This window comes from Nansenia antarctica, assembly GCF_963989245.1.
Source record: "Nansenia antarctica genome assembly, chromosome: 2".
Taxonomy (NCBI): Eukaryota; Metazoa; Chordata; class Actinopteri; order Argentiniformes; family Microstomatidae; genus Nansenia; species Nansenia antarctica.
In genome coordinates, this window is record NC_137675.1 from 83342726 (window position 1) to 83361067 (window position 18342).

Consider the following 18342-nt stretch of genomic DNA (forward strand, 5'->3'; position numbering starts at 1 on the left):
CATACGACAAAATAAATGACACAATTCGACCATATGTAAAAATAAAAAAAAGATTTATTGTCCAAAAACATCAAACAATTAAAAGTAACCCCTGGAAAACCGTGACGCCATAAACCGAGAGACATGAGTCAATGTAACACTTTAAGAACCAATAAACGTCATATTAATACTGTGTAGCGTGAAAGAGTAGTAATGAAAGAAGCCACACCCCTCCCCCCAACCCCTCATCCGCCCCCCCGCGGACGACCCACTCCCCTCCTTCCACTTTAGTCACATTTAGTCAGCCGTTCCTGGTAGAAGGAGATGACCAACTGGGGACACTTGATGTTGGCCTCCTTGGCCGGGACCAGGTCCGCCTCGTTAGAGTTCTCCCTGTTAGGGGGGGGAGGAGGGGAGATGGTTAAAGTTGTCCAGGAAGCAACACGCACGCACGCACACACACGCACACAGAGACACACACACACGCATACCTCCCTATCTATCTACCCTTCCTCCACCCCCACCCAGAGAGCTTTGGACTGTCTGGACATGAACACTTGAACACTTGATCTTTGCACTTCTTATATTTATATTATCTATGACTCTTGCACTATGATGTTGGTTTGCACTGTCTTGTCCTGTCTTTCACCTGTCCTGCTGTAAACCGTGCTCCACTGTCCCAAACCAAATTCCTAACATGTTTACATGTCATGGCAATAAAGTCTTCTGATTCTGATACACGCATACACACACACACACAGAGGCGCACACACACAGACTAGATATATACATATATATATATCTACAGACATCTCTGATTCTGGTCGCTCCACTTTAGCTGTCACCTTCTTCATGCAAATCTTACACACAGCCATGTCAAGATTTGACAAGATGTTTCCAAATTGCAGTAGTTTTTTTTTTTTCTTCTTCTTTTTTGTCTTAGGGGCGGTTCTGAGAAACTGTCATATGACAGATGTCTTTTTTGACAGGTTATTTATTTGACAGATTACATTGTTTACAAAAAGTTCTGTCATCACTTTCATAGCATCTTCAACCACACAGATAGAGGTGGTGGACAAACACTCTAAGGCGTTTATTATATATAGGAATTTATGATGGTTTTATGACAAATACCGTTGCTATTTTCAAAAACCCTGGTTTACGGTATAACCGCCCAACCCTATGTGATGTAAGGTTACGTTGCGATAAAGTGGTATCGTGGGGGGTGGGTGTATCAGGGTAGTTTTAGAGTACATGAGCATGGTATGAGTATGAGTACATGAGCATGGTATGAGTACTGGTATCGGTGCAGCCCTAATTATTATAAGGAGTCCAGAAGACAGAGGGGTCCAGAAGTCAAAAGAGTCGAGAACACAGAGGTGGTCTAGAACAGAATCACTTACCATTTCATGAGGAACATGAGCTCTCCGCTGAACTCATCGGCTCCTATGATGCGTTCTGGATTAAGGCCTCTGGCGAAGCCCCGCGGTGGTTTCTCTGCCTGAGGGAGACGACAGAGAGAAGAGAGGGGCTTGGTCGCTGGGAGGAAACGTACGAGTTTAAGCGCATAATTATACAATCAAATACAATCAAATACAATGAAACCAAGAAGCGGTCTCCTCCCTCACCTCGTCTTTCCTCTTCTTGGGCCGGCTCTCCTCTCTTCCCGCCTCCTCAGGGTCCGTCGTCTTCCTCTTCCCTCCCGCGGTCTCTTTCTTGTTGTCGCTCTCGGTGGGCTTGTGGTTCTGCATGTACTCGGCGATGAGGTCCGGGCAGTCACAAGACAGGTTGTCCTGCGGCTCCCACGTGTTGTCATCGCTACACACACAGACAGACAGACAGACAGACAGACAGACAGTCACAATCAGACAGAGCCAGAATCATTTACATTTTTGGCATTTAGCAGACGCCTTTATCCAAAGCGACTTAAAACCAATACGTTCTATATCTAAGTAAGCGAATCATCTATCCACCACAGTCATCGCAAGAAAAATGTATCCTAAGAATTAGGATTTTATTTTATATATACGGTATATACCATTTTTAAAATATATTTTATTTACAGTAGAGAAGCTGTAGAGACAGTCATAGACACAGACACAATCACAGACAAACAGACATTCACAGACCTAAGCCCTATTCTCACAGGGTAATTTGAGGTGGAATTTTTTCTTTACAAATTACGGATATGGCAGATTCGCACGGGATTAAGATCACAGACGACCTCCGTAATTATTACAAATTACTAGAGGTCCCCAGATAATACTAGTCCTGTGCAAATAGGTTCCTTCAAGACTTATTTCTGTGGGTAACCACAAACTGTAGTCATTATCAGGGGTTGATTTTTTAGAACTTCCTTTTTTTGGTCACTTCCTCATGTCCCCACACTTCATGTCAGTACTCACTCTGAGAAGCCTTTCCACTTGAGCAGGAACTCCACCCGACCCTTGACCACCCTGCGGTCTAGAACCTTCTCCACCACATACTCTTCCTCCTCCTCCTCTGCCACCTCCTCCACCTTCTTCTTGTTCTGCTTCTTCCCCGCAGTGGGCACCAGCTTGACCGGCCACGTCAGCCGTTCCTCGTAGAAGGAGATGACCACCTGGGGACACTTGATGTTGGCCTCCTTGGCCGGGACCAGGTCCGCCTCGTCAGAGTTCTTCCTGTTAGGGGGGGGAGGAGGGGAGATGGTTAAAGTTGTCCAGGAAGCAACACGCACGCACACAGAGACACACACACACACACACGCATACCTCCCTATCTATCTACCCTTCCTCCACCCCCACCCAGAGAGCTTTGGACTGTCTGGACATGAACACTTGATCTTTGCACTTCTTATATTTATATTATCTATGACTCTTGCACTATGATGTTGGTTTGCACTGTCTTGTCCTGTCTTGTCCTGTCTTGCACCTGTCCTGCTGTAAACCGTGCTCCACTGTCCCAAACCAAATTCCTAACATGTTTACATGTCATGGCAATAAAGTCTTCTGATTCTGATACACGCATACACACACACACACAGAGGCGCACACATATATAGATATATATATATATATATATATATATATATATATATATATATCTATCTACAGACATCTCTGATTCTGGTCGCTCCACTTTAGCTGTCACCTTCTTCATGCAAATCTTACACACAGCCATGTCAAGATTTGACAAGATGTTTCCAAATTGCAGTAGTTGCTTTTTTTTCTTCTTCTTTTTTGTCTTAGGGGCGGTTCTGAGAAACTGTCATATGACAGATGTCTTTTTTGACAGGTTATTTATTTGACAGATTACATTGTTTACAAAAAGTTCTGTCATCACTTTCATAGCATCTTCAACCACACAGATAGAGGTGGTGGACAAACACTCTAAGGCGTTTATTATATATAGGAATTTATGATGGTTTTATGACAAATACCGTTGCTATTTTCAAAAACCCTGGTTTACGGTATAACCGCTAGGCCTGCAACAACGAATAGATGAAATCGCTAAAAATCGATAATGAAATTCGTTGGCGACGAATGCCATTATCGATTCGTCGTTTTTTTTTCTTTTCGGGTTTTGTTTCCATAACAAACCTACTTCCTGTTGACGCACGCCACGCTGTCTTGCGGCCGGTGTAGGCATCGTGAATCATAGCGAATCATATGGCCGGAAAGGGCAGAACCTATGACCGGAACCGGAAAAGTGGGAAAATCCGGTACCTACACCGGCGCGGCGGCTACATTTAAATCATGCTACTCAAAAGCCTTGAGAGTGAAGCTGTCTGCTGTCTGCTGTCAGGACATGCTAGTGAGTTAGCTAGCAGGGTTAGCTCGCTGCTGCCGCTAGCTGACTTTCACTACGCTGCACGTCCAGCTGTAGTCTGCGTAGCTGTGCTGAGAACCAGAGCAGTAACTATGTTTCTATAGAGGAGGTTACAGCTGACTTCCTATTGTTTTATTATACAAGTCCTGCTGGGCTCAGCCCTTCCATGGTCTCCTGCTCTCCATGCAAATGCGTTAGTGTGAGTTCTGGCGAAGCGTCAGCTAAATGACTGTAATGTAATGCGATGCGATAGCCAGTGAGTGTTTGCTCGCATTCATGAATTCAATATTGCATGACAAGTGTATTAGCTAGCTGGCTAACGTCAGTGGTAGAGCAGAGGTGATAAGCTAAAGGCTAGCTAGTGGTAGCCTACCAAGCTACCCGTGAGTTAGAGTGAGGCACTGACTGTCGCCTAGCCTATTGTATGGAGTGAGAGGACGCATTGCATTGGAGCATATCTGTTATATAAAAACATTAGTGTCTTGTCTGTAGCCTATATTGCACTTTGGGTTACTGACCTTTACATTAAGCAAAGTTATTACCTAAAACAATGCATGTATTGAGCTAGAGTTCAACTACTTTATTGAAACAATCTACCGCCATAGTCCATGGCCTGTTGTTAAACCTATTTGATGTAGCAAAGCCTTTTTTATTTATATTATTTATTATTTTTTATTAATACTTGTTCATTTTGCACATGTATATGTATAGGCCTGGCTGATTTAGAAAACATAAAATAAAATTTGCAAAATAAATCTTTTCCCCCCGCTTTTTTTGTATCCGATTAATCGAAAAAATAAGAAGACAGAGGGGTCCAGAAGTCAAAAGAGTCGAGAAGACGAGAACACAGAGGTGGTCTAGAACAGAATCACTTACCATTTCATGAGGAACATGAGCTCTCCGCTGGAGTCTTCGGCTCCTATGATGCGTTCCGGATTAAGGCCTCTGGCGAAGCCCCGCGGTTTCTCTGCCTGAGGGAGACGACAGAGAGAAGAGAGGGGCTTGGTCGCTGGGAGGAAACGTACGAGTTTAAGCGCATAATTATACAATCAAATACAATCAAATACAATGAAACCAAGAAGCGGTCTCCTCCCTCACCTCGTCTTTCCTCTTCTTGGGCCGGCTCTCCTCTCCTCCCGCCTCCTCAGGGTCCGTCGTCTTCCTCTTCCCTCCCGCGGTCTCTTTCTTGTTGTCGCTCTCGGTGGGCTTGTGGTTCTGCATGTACTCGGCGATGAGGTCCGGGCAGTCCAGGTTGTCCTGCGGCTCCCACGTGTTGTCATCGCTACACACAGACAGACAGACAGACAGACAGTCACAATCAGACAGAGCCAGAATAATTTACATTTTTGGCATTTAGCAGACACCTTTATCCAAAGCGACTTAAAACCAATACGTTCTATATCTAAGTAAGCGAATCATCTATCCACCACAGTCATCGCAAGAAAAATGTATCCTAAGAATTAGGATTTTATTTTATATATACGGTATATACCATTTTTAAAATATATTTTATTTACAGTAGAGAAGCTGTAGAGACAGTCATAGACACAGACACAATCACAGACAAACAGACATTCACAGACCTAAGCCCTATTCTCACAGGGTAATTTGAGGTGGAATTTTTTCTTTACAAATTACGGATATGGCAGATTCGCACGGGATTAAGATCACAGACGACCTCCGTAATTATTACAAATTACTAGAGGTCCCCAGATAATACTAGTCCTGTGCAAATAGGTTCCTTCAAGACTTATTTCTGAGGGTAACCACAAACTGTAGTCATTATCAGGGGTTGATTTTTTAGAACTTCCTTTTTTTCTTTTTTTGGTCACTTCCTCATGTCCCCACACTTCATGTCAGTACTCACTCTGAGAAGCCTTTCCACTTGAGCAGGAACTCCACCCGACCCTTGACCACCCTGCGGTCTAGAACCTTCTCCACCTCATAGTCTTCCTCCTCCTCCTCTGCCACCTCCTCCACCTTCTTCTTGTTCTGCTTCTTCCCCGCAGTGGGCACCAGCTTGACCTCTTCTTTGGGGGGCTCTGGGGAGTCTGTGGCTCCTATGATGCGTTCCGGATTAAGGCCTCTGGCGAAGCCCCGCGGTTTCTCTGCCTGAGGGAGACGACAGAGAGAAGAGAGGGGCTTGGTCGCTGGGAGGAAACGTACGAGTTTAAGCGCATAATTATACAATCAAATACAATCAAATACAATGAAACCAAGAAGCGGTCTCCTCCCTCACCTCGTCTTTCCTCTTCTTGGGCCGGCTCTCCTCTCCTCCCGCCTCCTCAGGGTCCGTCGTCTTCCTCTTCCCTCCCGCGGTCTCTTTCTTGTTGTCGCTCTCGGTGGGCTTGTGGTTCTGCATGTACTCGGCGATGAGGTCCGGGCAGTCCAGGTTGTCCTGCGGCTCCCACGTGTTGTCATCGCTACACACAGACAGACAGACAGACAGACAGTCACAATCAGACAGAGCCAGAATAATTTACATTTTTGGCATTTAGCAGACACCTTTATCCAAAGCGACTTAAAACCAATACGTTCTATATCTAAGTAAGCGAATCATCTATCCACCACAGTCATCGCAAGAAAAATGTATCCTAAGAATTAGGATTTTATTTTATATATACGGTATATACCATTTTTAAAATATATTTTATTTACAGTAGAGAAGCTGTAGAGACAGTCATAGACACAGACACAATCACAGACAAACAGACATTCACAGACCTAAGCCCTATTCTCACAGGGTAATTTGAGGTGGAATTTTTTCTTTACAAATTACGGATATGGCAGATTCGCACGGGATTAAGATCACAGACGACCTCCGTAATTATTACAAATTACTAGAGGTCCCCAGATAATACTAGTCCTGTGCAAATAGGTTCCTTCAAGACTTATTTCTGAGGGTAACCACAAACTGTAGTCATTATCAGGGGTTGATTTTTTAGAACTTCCTTTTTTTCTTTTTTTGGTCACTTCCTCATGTCCCCACACTTCATGTCAGTACTCACTCTGAGAAGCCTTTCCACTTGAGCAGGAACTCCACCCGACCCTTGACCACCCTGCGGTCTAGAACCTTCTCCACCTCATAGTCTTCCTCCTCCTCCTCTGCCACCTCCTCCACCTTCTTCTTGTTCTGCTTCTTCCCCGCAGTGGGCACCAGCTTGACCTCTTCTTTGGGGGGCTCTGGGGAGAGCAGGAGTAAGCGGGGGGGACAGTGTTACTCTGGTTCAAAGCTTTAAATAGGAGTGAGCTATCCAGTTATTTTTATTAGGTCTCAGTTTTTTTGTATTCTATTTGCCCTATCTCAACATGAAATGACAACATTTCGGCCTGAAAAATGACATTCAGATGTTGAGTTAATATGTTTTTTGACCAAATTCACCTATTTGTTCACCTTAATTAGCATATGTCACATGTAACCTGTTGTCTAGCTGTTTTTTCTAGAATTTACCAATAAATATTAGGTCTACGGGCATGATTCAGAATTGAGGTAAAAAGGGTACATTTTACTTTACAACCAAGTAAAAAGACCTACAAATGAGATTTTCCAGGAAAACTGCGGTCATTTTGGATTTGTGCCCTGCACACTGTTTTCTTGGACCTGAAGCCGATTTTTTTTTCATTTCATGTCGAGATAGGGCAAATGGAATACCAAAAAAAAGAAAACCTATGCAAAACAAAAAATGACCCATTTATAGCCCACTCCTACTTTAAAGTTAGCTCACTTGGGGCCGGTTTCCGGTACACAGCTTAAGCCAAGTCCTGGAGTAAATAACTATATGTTCAATAGAAAAACGAAGAAGCATTTTAGTCGGTGGCCTGCTCGGGTCAGGCAGCATTGTTCTTCCACTGTCAGAGCAGACCTGGAGATGACAGAACACACTCCTATGGATGCTGCTGCACGGGGAGGTCACCTACCTTTAATGGTATATGCGCACGACTACTTTGGCCAAACAGAATCACATGAGATGTTGATGGCTATTCTGACTGTGTCACATGACAGACGACTATTATGACCTAGTCATATGACAGACGACTATTATGATCTAGTCACATGACACAGACGACTATTCTAACCGTGTCACATGACAGATGACTATTGTGACCTAGTCACATGAGACAACTATTGTGACCTAGTCACATGACACAGACGACTATTGTGAGCTAGTTACATGACACAGACGACTATTGTGACCTAGTCACATGACAGACGACTATTACTGCAAAAATGTAAATGTATTGTGACCTAGTCACATGACAGACGACTATTGTGACCTAGTCACATGACACAGACGACTATTCTGACCTAGTCACATGACACAGGCAACTATTCTGACCTAGTCACATGACACAGGCGACTAATTGTGATCTAGTCACATGACACAGACATGGATGACTATTCTGACAGGGTTCTCCTCTCCTTTCAACCTTTGTTTTTTACAAAGTTAAACTTCACAGTCAGAGGGAACTGAGTGTGTCCAGACTATTTCAGGGGACTAGACTCATGAATAAAGGATGTGAAGAGCACACTACCTTTGCAGTCAAACCACAGAGAGCTCAAGAGACAGATCTCAGTGAATCAGAGACCTCTAAAAACACAATAGTTCCCCCCCCAAAGCCAACAGCTAGATTGACCTCAGAAGACTGTAGTCGACATTTGATTTGATTCCTCCATTCTGATGAATATCAGAATGGAGGAAAAGACAAAGATCAAAACAAACAAGTCACAAAAAATAGTACATTACCACCCCTCTTCTCTTTTTCAAACTGACAACACCAGTCAATGGAAACACCATTAACTAAGATTTTTTTTTTTTTTTTTTTAAGATGGCCACCACCCCCAAAACAACAACAACAACAACAACATTCATGAGACAGAAACAATAGATCAAAGATCACAGTTGAGGATATTAGTAGAAGTCAAGTCAAGTAAAACACCTGTAACTGCCACCGCAGCAGTAGCCGTAACAACGGGGGCTTCGCTAGTAGGGGCTTCAGTGGCGGCAGAGTCACTCATAGTCAGGCTGGACGAGGAATACACCGGTTCCCGCTCAACGTACGAACGTCACCCGGGCTAAACAGGGTGAGAGGGGGGGAGGAACGGGTGAGGAAGAGGGGGGGGGGTTCAGGAATTTAATCAAAACTGGCACCTGGGAGAAATCACAGAAGGCTGGAGGAGACAATTGCACAAACACATAGTACACAGTCACTAGTCACTGGTCAATACTACTACATACTAGTACACATACCACTACAGCTGGGCTAATTTGCGGTCAGTGTTGAAGTCTACGGAGCAATTCGACCATCTTGATTGGCTACGAGTAGTTGACAGAGTGCAGCCGCTTGCACTGGGCCTGGTCTTCAAGATACGCTACACCACAAAGACACCCAAGTACCTGTCAACATACTTCCAAAAAGTGAACAACGTCCACACATACAATACCAGAGGAAGCTCCACGAACCACGTTCAACCGCGTTGCACCACAAACAAGGGGTTAAACTCGTTTGCAAACTATGCAGTAAAAATGTGGAACGCCCTTCCTATAATCTTAAAGGAGTGCAAAACACTGCCCACCTTCAAAACCACTCTCAAAAAACATTTACAGGAGGCTGCAATCCGTAACTGGACCCTCTAAATCAAAAACTGTACATACTTGCTGTTTTGTCCCCCCGCCCGAACTACCCATTGTACATATTATATGTCTGTCCCCCTGCCCGAACTACCCACTGTACATACTTTGTGTTTTGTCCCCCGCCCCCACCTGTGGTGTATGTCCCCACCTGTCCTACCCGCTGTACATACCTTATGTTTTGTTGTATTGTTCTTCCCATGTTGGATGTATGTTTATCTTGTAGATAGTACTAGTTATTTGTCTGTATTATCTTGTAGATAGTACTAGTTTTTTTGTCGGTCTTACATGTAACGATGAATTGAGAATCAAGGACCCCAATTGAAATAAGCCAGTGGCTTTCTTGGGTTTTTATCCTGTTAGTTGACCTTGTATGTAATATGTACTTTCATGTACCTACTTCTGCAAATCTTCTAATAAAGTTTTCAATCAAAAAAAAAAAAAACGACGGGAACGACCAGAGGAATAGTTTTCAGCGGTGTTAAACATTCACGTTCACTAACAACCGGAGCTACGACCGGCTACAGGCATGTCCACACAGTCCACTCACAAAGCGAACGGTTCATGTGGTTAGATAGCTAATATCTGATTGACCTGGTTATTGACAGTGGTTTATATACTACTAGTCATGTGATGACCTTGTTATAACTACAGTAGGTTCAAACTGTTCTAGTTATAACATAACTGGTTATGTGATGACGTACACTAGCTCATAACAGTTATAACATCACTAGCTAGGCAGGTGGCTAGGGTGCTCTGGTTACCGTGTTAACTACAGTAGCTTAGAACTGTTCATGACTCAGCATTATAACACAACTAGCTAGGTCGCCAAATTTCGTTGTTTGGTACCTGTACTATATCAATGACAATAAAGACCATTCATTCATTAATTAATTAATTAATTCATTCATTCATTCATAGCGTTCTCTCCGGTGCTCAGCAGAATATGCGACATGGCGAACTGGCTTGAACAGCTAGCTACTTAGGCTAACAGTTAGCTACTACTTAGCTAGCTACAGTTAGCTACTACAGTTAGTAGTAGTTAGTAGTACAGTTAGTACAGTTAGTACAGTTAGTAGTAGTTAGTAGTAGCTACAGTTAGCTACTACAGTTAGCTAGCTACAGTTAGCTACAGTTAGCTACTTAGCTAGCTACAGTTAGCTAGCTACTTAGGCTCACAGTTAGGTTAACTCTTATACGATCTGTTATATATATTAACTCGATATAATACTTGCTTTAGATAACAGTTGTCTAATTTGAGCAGAAAATGTCGTTGAGCAGATGAAATAAAGGTTATTACCGTATTATTATTCTTGATGAAGTAATTCGCGCCTTTGACTCCAAGCACACGCTGATTGATGAAGGGTATACCGCCTGTCCACTAGGTGGCAGTATCTCGTTTGACAATTGACAGATCAGCGCTGAATGACGTCGATAGCGCGAGAAGTCCTGGACGCGATTCAGCCAATCAGCGTGTGTTTGGAGTCTAAAGGGCGGGATAATTACTTTTAAACAATAATAATAATAATAATAATACGGTAATAACCTTTATTTGTCTAGCACTTTTCCTGCAAACGTTGCAGCTATGCAACGTATACAGTTATTCAGTTATGAATAATGACCAACAATCAATCAATAAATATCTATTTACACACAGAAAACCTTGACAAATGCTTTCTTTTATTCACATAAATCCATAATTTCATGCCAACATTATACATCTTAAACAGTAGCCTACGTGGTAATTCATATGCCTATAATGTAGGCTTACACATTGCGTAGTAGCTTAGTTAAGTGAAATAAATTGAAGACATTACATTCTACTATTAGTGCTAGTCAATTATTGTTAACAGTAAACTGAATGGCAGTTTCTTTAAGCACATTCATAATCCCAAAAAGTCCCCAGGTGTGGATAGCCTTGACATTCTTCATCCCCACATTTCTCTTGGCTGGGCTGTACTGAGATGGGCTGGGCTGGGCTGTACTGAGCTGGGCTGTACTGAGATGGGCTGGGCTGGGCTGTACTGAGCTGGGCTGTACTGAGCTGTACTGGGCTGGGCTGGGCTGTACTGGGCTGGGCTGTACTGGGCTGTACTGGGCTGGGCTGTGTGTGTGTGTCTTGTCTAAAGATACATTGGAGAGTAGCCCACTCAGCTGTTTGAGACAAGCCACCACAGGTGCACTCTGGGAAAAGCGTGGGACGCTCCAGTCATCTGAAACCGAATTGCGCTTTCCACCCTGGCTGTGCATCGCAAAGCTTTGTGTGTGTGTGTGTGTGTGTGTGTGTGTGTGTGTGTGTGTATGAGAGACCTGAGACCACTGCTAATCTGCTGACACAGTCCACCCTCACAGCAACCTCACAGCAACCTCATAGCAACCTCATAGTGACTGACCCATTATCACAGGAGATGGGATAACATGATCTATAGAGGAGGAGGAGGATGCCAACCCACATGTCTCTACTGTCCACTGCACACACACATACATGTGAAGCGTCTCAGCATTAGCTCTGATGTTTGGCCTGTCTTGGGAGAACAGGGGGTTCAGACAGACAGACAGGCAGGCAGTTAGAACAGGGAGACAGACAGACAGGCAAGCAGAACAGGGAGACAGACAGACAGACAGGAACCGAACCCTAAGAATTTTACTCTCTTACACTTGTGTAATGTGACGTAACAATAAAACTTGAAACTTAAAACTTGAAAACAGACATACAGACAGACATACATACATACAGACAGACAGACAGATAGACAGATGGAGACAGACTAGAACTCGTTCTGCCCAGCGACAGGTGTCTGATGCCTGGGAGATGCCTGGACAGACAGGGGGCAGTGGAGGAGGAACGAGGAACGCTGTCAAACACGTCCTCCGATGTCTACCTCCACCTGCCTCCAACTGACACAGAGAGATTGAGAGATAGTGGAAGGAAATAGAAGAGAGACGCTTGAGATAGTGAGAATGATATGAGAAGCCAAGCTGGCTCCAAATGCAAACATGTTGCTGTTTCAGTCTCCTGCCATAACTTGCTGCTTTATGAAAGCCGAACGTTTTCTCTTTCTAGCGTTCTCTTTCAACCTGTTCGACCCAGAATGCAGTAGTATAGTGGTGTAGAAGTGGAACTCTTAGGCCCTGTACACACTACTCCGTTTTTTTTTAAACCGGGCGTTTTTCTACCCGGTTTTGCCTTCCATCCACACGCACCCGGCGTTCGCGGTTACTGAAACCGTGCTTTCTTGAGAACTCCGGCCAGGGTGAACTTTTGTAGAAACTCCGGTTTCAGCGGAGAGGTGTATACGGGAAAACCGGGGTTTTCGGCTTGAACGTCAATTGTGCGACATCTATGACGTCAGAATATATGCGCCATTAGGCATTAGGCTACTTGTAAACAAAGACCATTTAAATCCTCCATTTTAAACCTCCATTGGCTAAAATCTGTACTTTTGCCTCTACAAGTGTTAACATGTCATTTTATGAAGTTTTAATATGTTTTCAGGCGAGAAAGTAACCATATATATTCCCAAAATGTGTCCAGTTTATCAAAATAACCCGTTTATATATCTGATCTGACGTTTCTTTCCGTCTTCTGTTAACTAGCTATATTACGTCTGCGTTCGTAAATTCGCCCTGGAAATCTGATCAGCACTCATGGAATGCCTCTTGTCCAATCAAATTACAGGACGGGACGTTGAACCCAGTGTGCGCTCCGGCGCTCCCAGAGTGGATTTACGAACGCACCCTGCATTGCTTGCATACCTTTACTGACAGAAACATCGTAATATAATTACAACAAGTTGTAAACTGATTTGGGGGCCCAATATCATTTTCTAACTTGTGATGACGACTACAGTTTTTAATGTACACAGACATAATGGGCGGGTTTCACAGACAAGGCTTAAGCCTAGTCCTGGACAAAACCACACTTTCCATGAAAATCTCCATTGAATATGCTTTTTAGTCTAGGATTAGGCTTAAGCCTTGTCTGTGAAACCGGCCTAATATGTTTCAAAATGTTTAGGAAGTTTGAATAATAATAATAATAATAGGACCGGAAATGGTAGCTGTTTTCCAGACTTCTGATTCGCCAAGGGGCGCAGCCAGACGCTATTGGTTATTTTTGGCGCGGTTTAAACAATGTTCGCGGTTTTGTGTGGATGGTGTTTTTTTATAACTGTGATTGTGTGGACGCGATTCTTTTTTTAGGGAAAACCCCGGTTACAAAAAAAACGGTGTAGTGTGGACAAGGCCTTATACTGACATGTTGTTGTGTGTCTCTGTGGACAGTTTGCCAGCCTGGAGGCCCAGACATCCATGTCCCTGCAGGAGTGTCTGCGTCTGCTGGAGGACACCTTCCCCTTTGGACAGGAAGCCCAGGTACTGAGTCCATTCTATTCTAATGTATTCTATTCTATTCTAATGTATTGTATTCTATTGTAATGTATTGTATTCTATTGTAATGTATTCTATTCTATTCTAATGTATTCTATTCTATTGTTCTGATCTATTCTATTCTATTCTATTCTAATTCATTCTATTTGATTCTATTCTGTTTGAATTCATTCGGTTTTGTATAATTTATTCTATTCTATTCTAATTTGTTCTATTTTATAGTTGTTGGTACTGCTACTATTTTATTCTATTCTGGTCTAGTCTCTATTTTCTCTTCGACTAGACAGTTGACAGTTAGTTAGTTAGTTAGTTAGTTAGTTAGTTACAGAGTTGTTGTGGCCAGCTGACAGTTAGTGAGTTAGTTAGTGAGTTAGTTAGTGAGTTAGTTAGTGAGTTAGATGGTTGTTGTGGTCAGCTGACGGTGTGATGTGTGTGTTCTCAGCTGTCTGACCCGGATGGTCTAGATCTGAGAGGGAGCGGCGTTGAGGACCGCGAGCCCCGCCTCTCACCCCTGCTGTCCAATCAGGACCCTTCTCTGGACCTGGAGCAGCAGTGGCAGGACCTGCTGGCTATCATGGAACCTGAGGTACGTCCCCTCTCCTCCCCTCTCCTCCCTTTTCCTCCCCTCCCTCTCCTTCTCTCTCCTCCCTTCTCCTGTCCCCACCTCCCTTCTCCTCTCCCCCCCTCTTCTCTCCTCCCGTCTTCTCTCCTCCCCTCTCCTCATCTCTCTTCTCCTCCCCTCCCCTCTCCTCCCTTTTCCTCTCCACCCCTCCCCTCCCCTCGTCTCTCTTCTCCTCCCCTCCCCTCATCTCTCCTCTCCACCCCGCCCCTCGTCTCTCTTCTCCTCCCCCTCGTCTCTCCTCTCCACCTCCTCTCTCCTTACCTCTCCTCTCAGTTACAGTTGCAGTACATTAGAAAGGCCAAAGTTCTTTTCACATTAGCACTCTCCTCCTTCTCTGTGCAGCCTTCACTTCATTAGGAACAAGTTCACTCTAACCTCTAACCTCTAGCCTCGTGTGCCTCGATCTCTTCCAGGACATGGACGTGGACTCTCCAGAGGGAACCCTCCAGAGTTCCACCTCGCTAGGCCACAATGCTAATGCTAACCCAGGTCACCTGGATGGGAGCCTGCACCAGGCTACCCTCATGCCCAGCGACAGGCTTGACTACCCCCTCAGCCCTGTCCCCCTCCTGGGGGACCTGGAGCCCCCCTACCCGCACCAGGCTAACCTGAGGCCCAGTGACTGCCTGGACTACCCCTGTCTGACCCCTGTCCTGGGGGGCCCTGAGCTCTTAGAGCCCTCCTCCATGCACCAGGCTACCCTCATGCCCAGCGACAGCCTGGACTACCCCCTCAGCCCTGCCCCCCTCCTGGGGGCCCTGGAGCCCCCCTACCCGCAGCAGGCTAACCGGAGGCCCACTGATGGCCTGCACTACCCCTGTCTGACGCCTGTCAGCCCTGTCTCTGTCCTGGGGGACCCTGAGCTCCTGGACCCCTCCTCCATGCACCAGGCTACCCTCATGCCCAGCGACAGCCTGGACTACCCCCTCAGCCCTGTCCTGGGGGGCCCTGAGATCCAGGAGCCCCCCCACCTCCACCAGCCGGCCCCGCTCACGCACTCCCCGTGCCCTCCGGACATGAGCTTCCATACACATGGTATGTTTGATGTTTGTTCTCTGGGGGACTGAGGCGCGGGGGGGGGGCGGGGTTAGAGAGAGATCTTAGGACAATTTCTTTAGTAACAAATAAACGAATTAAGTGCTATTATTCTTGTTTCTTTTCTCGAATGTTGATCTTCCCCTGTCCTTCTGTTCTATTCTAATTCACAGCCACCTCAGCTGGCAACAATGGCGACATGGCGTCTGTTCAGTCAACTGTCTTCCCGGAGGAACCTGCCTTACCCAGCGGCCTGGCCTCCCTCCTGGACCACGCCATGTTGGGTGAGATCAGCCTGCTGAGCCTGGCGTTGGAGGAGGGTTTCAGCCCCGCCCAGACCTCCAGGTTGGAAGAGGAGCTGGACTCCGACTCTGGCCTCTCCCTGGACTTCAGCCACAGTCCTGCCTCCCCCACCGGCTCTGAGGCCTCCTACTCCTCTTCCTCCTCCTCCTCTTCTTCCTCCTCTTCCTCTGACTCTGGTTCCAGCCTGTTCTCTGAGGAGGAGGAGGAGGAGGAGGAGGAGGAGGCGGCGGCTGTAGGGGGGTACAGCTTGGACATGGAGGTAGTGGTGAAGGAGGAGGAGGAGGAGGGGGCGGTGGGGGGCGGTTACCCCACCGAGGTCAGCAAGATGTGTTCCATGAGCTACCAGGAGCCTCAACGCTTCAACCACCTCCCATGGCTGGAGCAAATCAACCACGACCACACCTACAACCATCCCTGGTCCACCCCCGACCCCACCCCCGGCCCCACCTCCACCTCCACCTCGTCCCACAAGGGGAAAGCCCCCAAGTCCCACGGTTCGTCACGCTTCAGCAAACCCTACGACGACGAGGAAAGCAAGCTGATGTGGGGTCGCGACGAACGGCGCGCGCGCGCCATGAAGATCCCCCTCTCCAACGAGGTCATCGTCAACCTCCCCGTGGACGACTTCAACCAGCTGCTGACCAAACACCACCTCTCCGACGCCCAGCTCAACCTGGTGCGGGACATCCGCCGGCGCGGCAAGAACAAGATGGCCGCCCAGAACTGCCGGCGCCGGAAGCTGGACGTCCTGCTGGGGCTGGAGGACGGCGTGGAAGGGCTGAGGCGTCGCCGGGCGCGGCTGCTCAAGGAGAAGGTGGAGACTCTGCGCTCGGTCCGAGAGATGAAGCAGAGGCTCAGCGGGCTGTACCAGGAAGTGTTTTCCCGCCTGCGGGACGAGGAAGGAAGGCCGTTGGCCGAGAGCGACTACACGCTTCAGTACGGCAGCGACGGGGAGGTGGTGCTGGCGTCACGCCACGACGGGGCAGCTAGCGGACCGCACAGCCGCAGGCCCGGCAAGAAACAGAGGGATAAAAAGAAGTGAAAAGACGCGATCGTAGGGATGTTGATCGATCAGTTGGATTAATTAACCAGTGACTTGATTGATCAGATTAATGGTTTGACAGTTCAATAACTTCTCTTCTGAAGGGGACTGGAGGTGAACATGGTAATGATACAACTGCTCTTCCTGAAGTATCTCCTTCACGTTCTCAGATCTCAGGGTCTTCAACGTCAAAGACTAGAGACACTAATCAGGCCGTACAAGAGATGTGTGTTTGTGATGTGTTGGAAAAAGGGACTGAAATTACTGTCAGAAGCCCACTTTTCACAGTAATTTACTGGTACTGTTATCTGTGTAAACTGACCTGGGGGTTAGGGCATACCGTTAAATCTTTTACCTGTGGCAGACCAAGAGTGAAATGCAGGTATGCTCATTTGTGGTTGCAATGGAATTCCACCCTTCCAATTGTACCTGCATTGCACTGATGTGTGTGAACAGGGTGACCCAGGTAAATCAGAGCCTGGGTAAGCAGGGGTCGGACAGGAAATACTGGGAAATTATTTCAGGCATTTGACCGTTATCTCTGTGGGAACAGGGCTAGAGAGAAGGCTGAGAAGAGAGAGAGAGAGAGAGAGAGAGAGAGAGAGATGTTGACTCCTGAACTAAGGTCAGGTGGCCACGGTCAGGTGACCAGTAGGGAGGCTTAGATGTTGGTTGTTAGCTAAAAGAGGCCTGCGAGATCTAGCCCTTTGAGCAGAGCTGGCACATTGCAGTATTCTGATATGAACTCCTGGATTTGTTCAAAACTCGGCTCGTCTGTGCCATCAAAGACTGTGTTAGTCAGCTAAGCTAAAGGCTCAGCAACACACAGGTAGGCCTACACTAAGGTTGTCCGGAAGTGGAGGTGTTGCCTAGTGCCTTCAGCAAAGCCTTAGTTCTCCACACTGCTGTCTGTAGGCCTCAGGATGTAGCCTATGTGACGGCAGCCGATCAAATGTTCAGACTTTTATTCTGAAAAATGTAAACAAATTTCAGCGTTGTTGAAAATCAATGACACACTCGCTAGTCAAGCCAAAACATTGCAATGCAATGTATTCGGTGAGTAATCCCCACTATTGTACACTAACTAGGTAGTTAGTAGTTAGCGATTTCACCAGCTTCTGTCACATATGACTACTGGACATGACGACAATACGTTATACAGCGTATACAATGACGATCAGGTAATAGCCAGGTGAAACTGCCTGGGTTACATATGTATTATCAGGCAATGTTACAGGGGGTAGTTCTAACTCCCTACGTAAATCTGGCATTCATGTCAACGGGAAATGTGCTTGATGATTTCATTTACATGCACCGATCGAGTTAGGATTCCATCCAAAATGAATATCGTGTAATAGAACAGGTGCATCATCAATAACTTCTGAGTTACTATGTGGACTCATTTGTATGTTATGTGTTAATGTATTGAAAGCCTTATTATAACTTCATAACAGACACATGATGCAAAGAAGAGATACACTGGGCTTTATGTTTAATTCAAGTTTGATTTGTTGTTTTTTTTGTATTATTTT

At 45.9% G+C, this 18342-nt stretch overlaps 2 protein-coding genes across 2 annotated transcripts; one reads left to right on the forward strand and one right to left on the reverse strand.

The window, feature by feature from the left end:
• Positions 1-266: 266 nt before the first annotated feature.
• LOC308150762 (uncharacterized protein) lies at positions 267-8806 on the reverse strand (the record flags this gene model as incomplete). The annotated part of the gene is made up of 10 exons (XM_080523559.1): positions 267-372; positions 1383-1480; positions 1608-1797; positions 2385-2642; positions 4666-4760; positions 4888-5071; positions 5657-5901; positions 6029-6212; positions 6798-6972; positions 8728-8806. 10 exons carry the CDS (start codon positions 8804-8806, stop codon positions 267-269), a joined length of 1614 nt encoding a protein of 537 aa, XP_080379685.1.
• Positions 8807-13730: 4924 nt separating this feature from the next.
• On the forward strand, positions 13731-17372 carry LOC308150763 (endoplasmic reticulum membrane sensor NFE2L1-like; the record flags this gene model as incomplete). The annotated part of the gene is made up of 4 exons (XM_080523560.1): positions 13731-13793; positions 14251-14394; positions 14844-15465; positions 15639-17372. 4 exons carry the CDS (start codon positions 13731-13733, stop codon positions 16808-16810), a joined length of 2001 nt encoding a protein of 666 aa, XP_080379686.1. The 3' UTR covers positions 16811-17372.
• Positions 17373-18342: the final 970 nt, after the last annotated feature.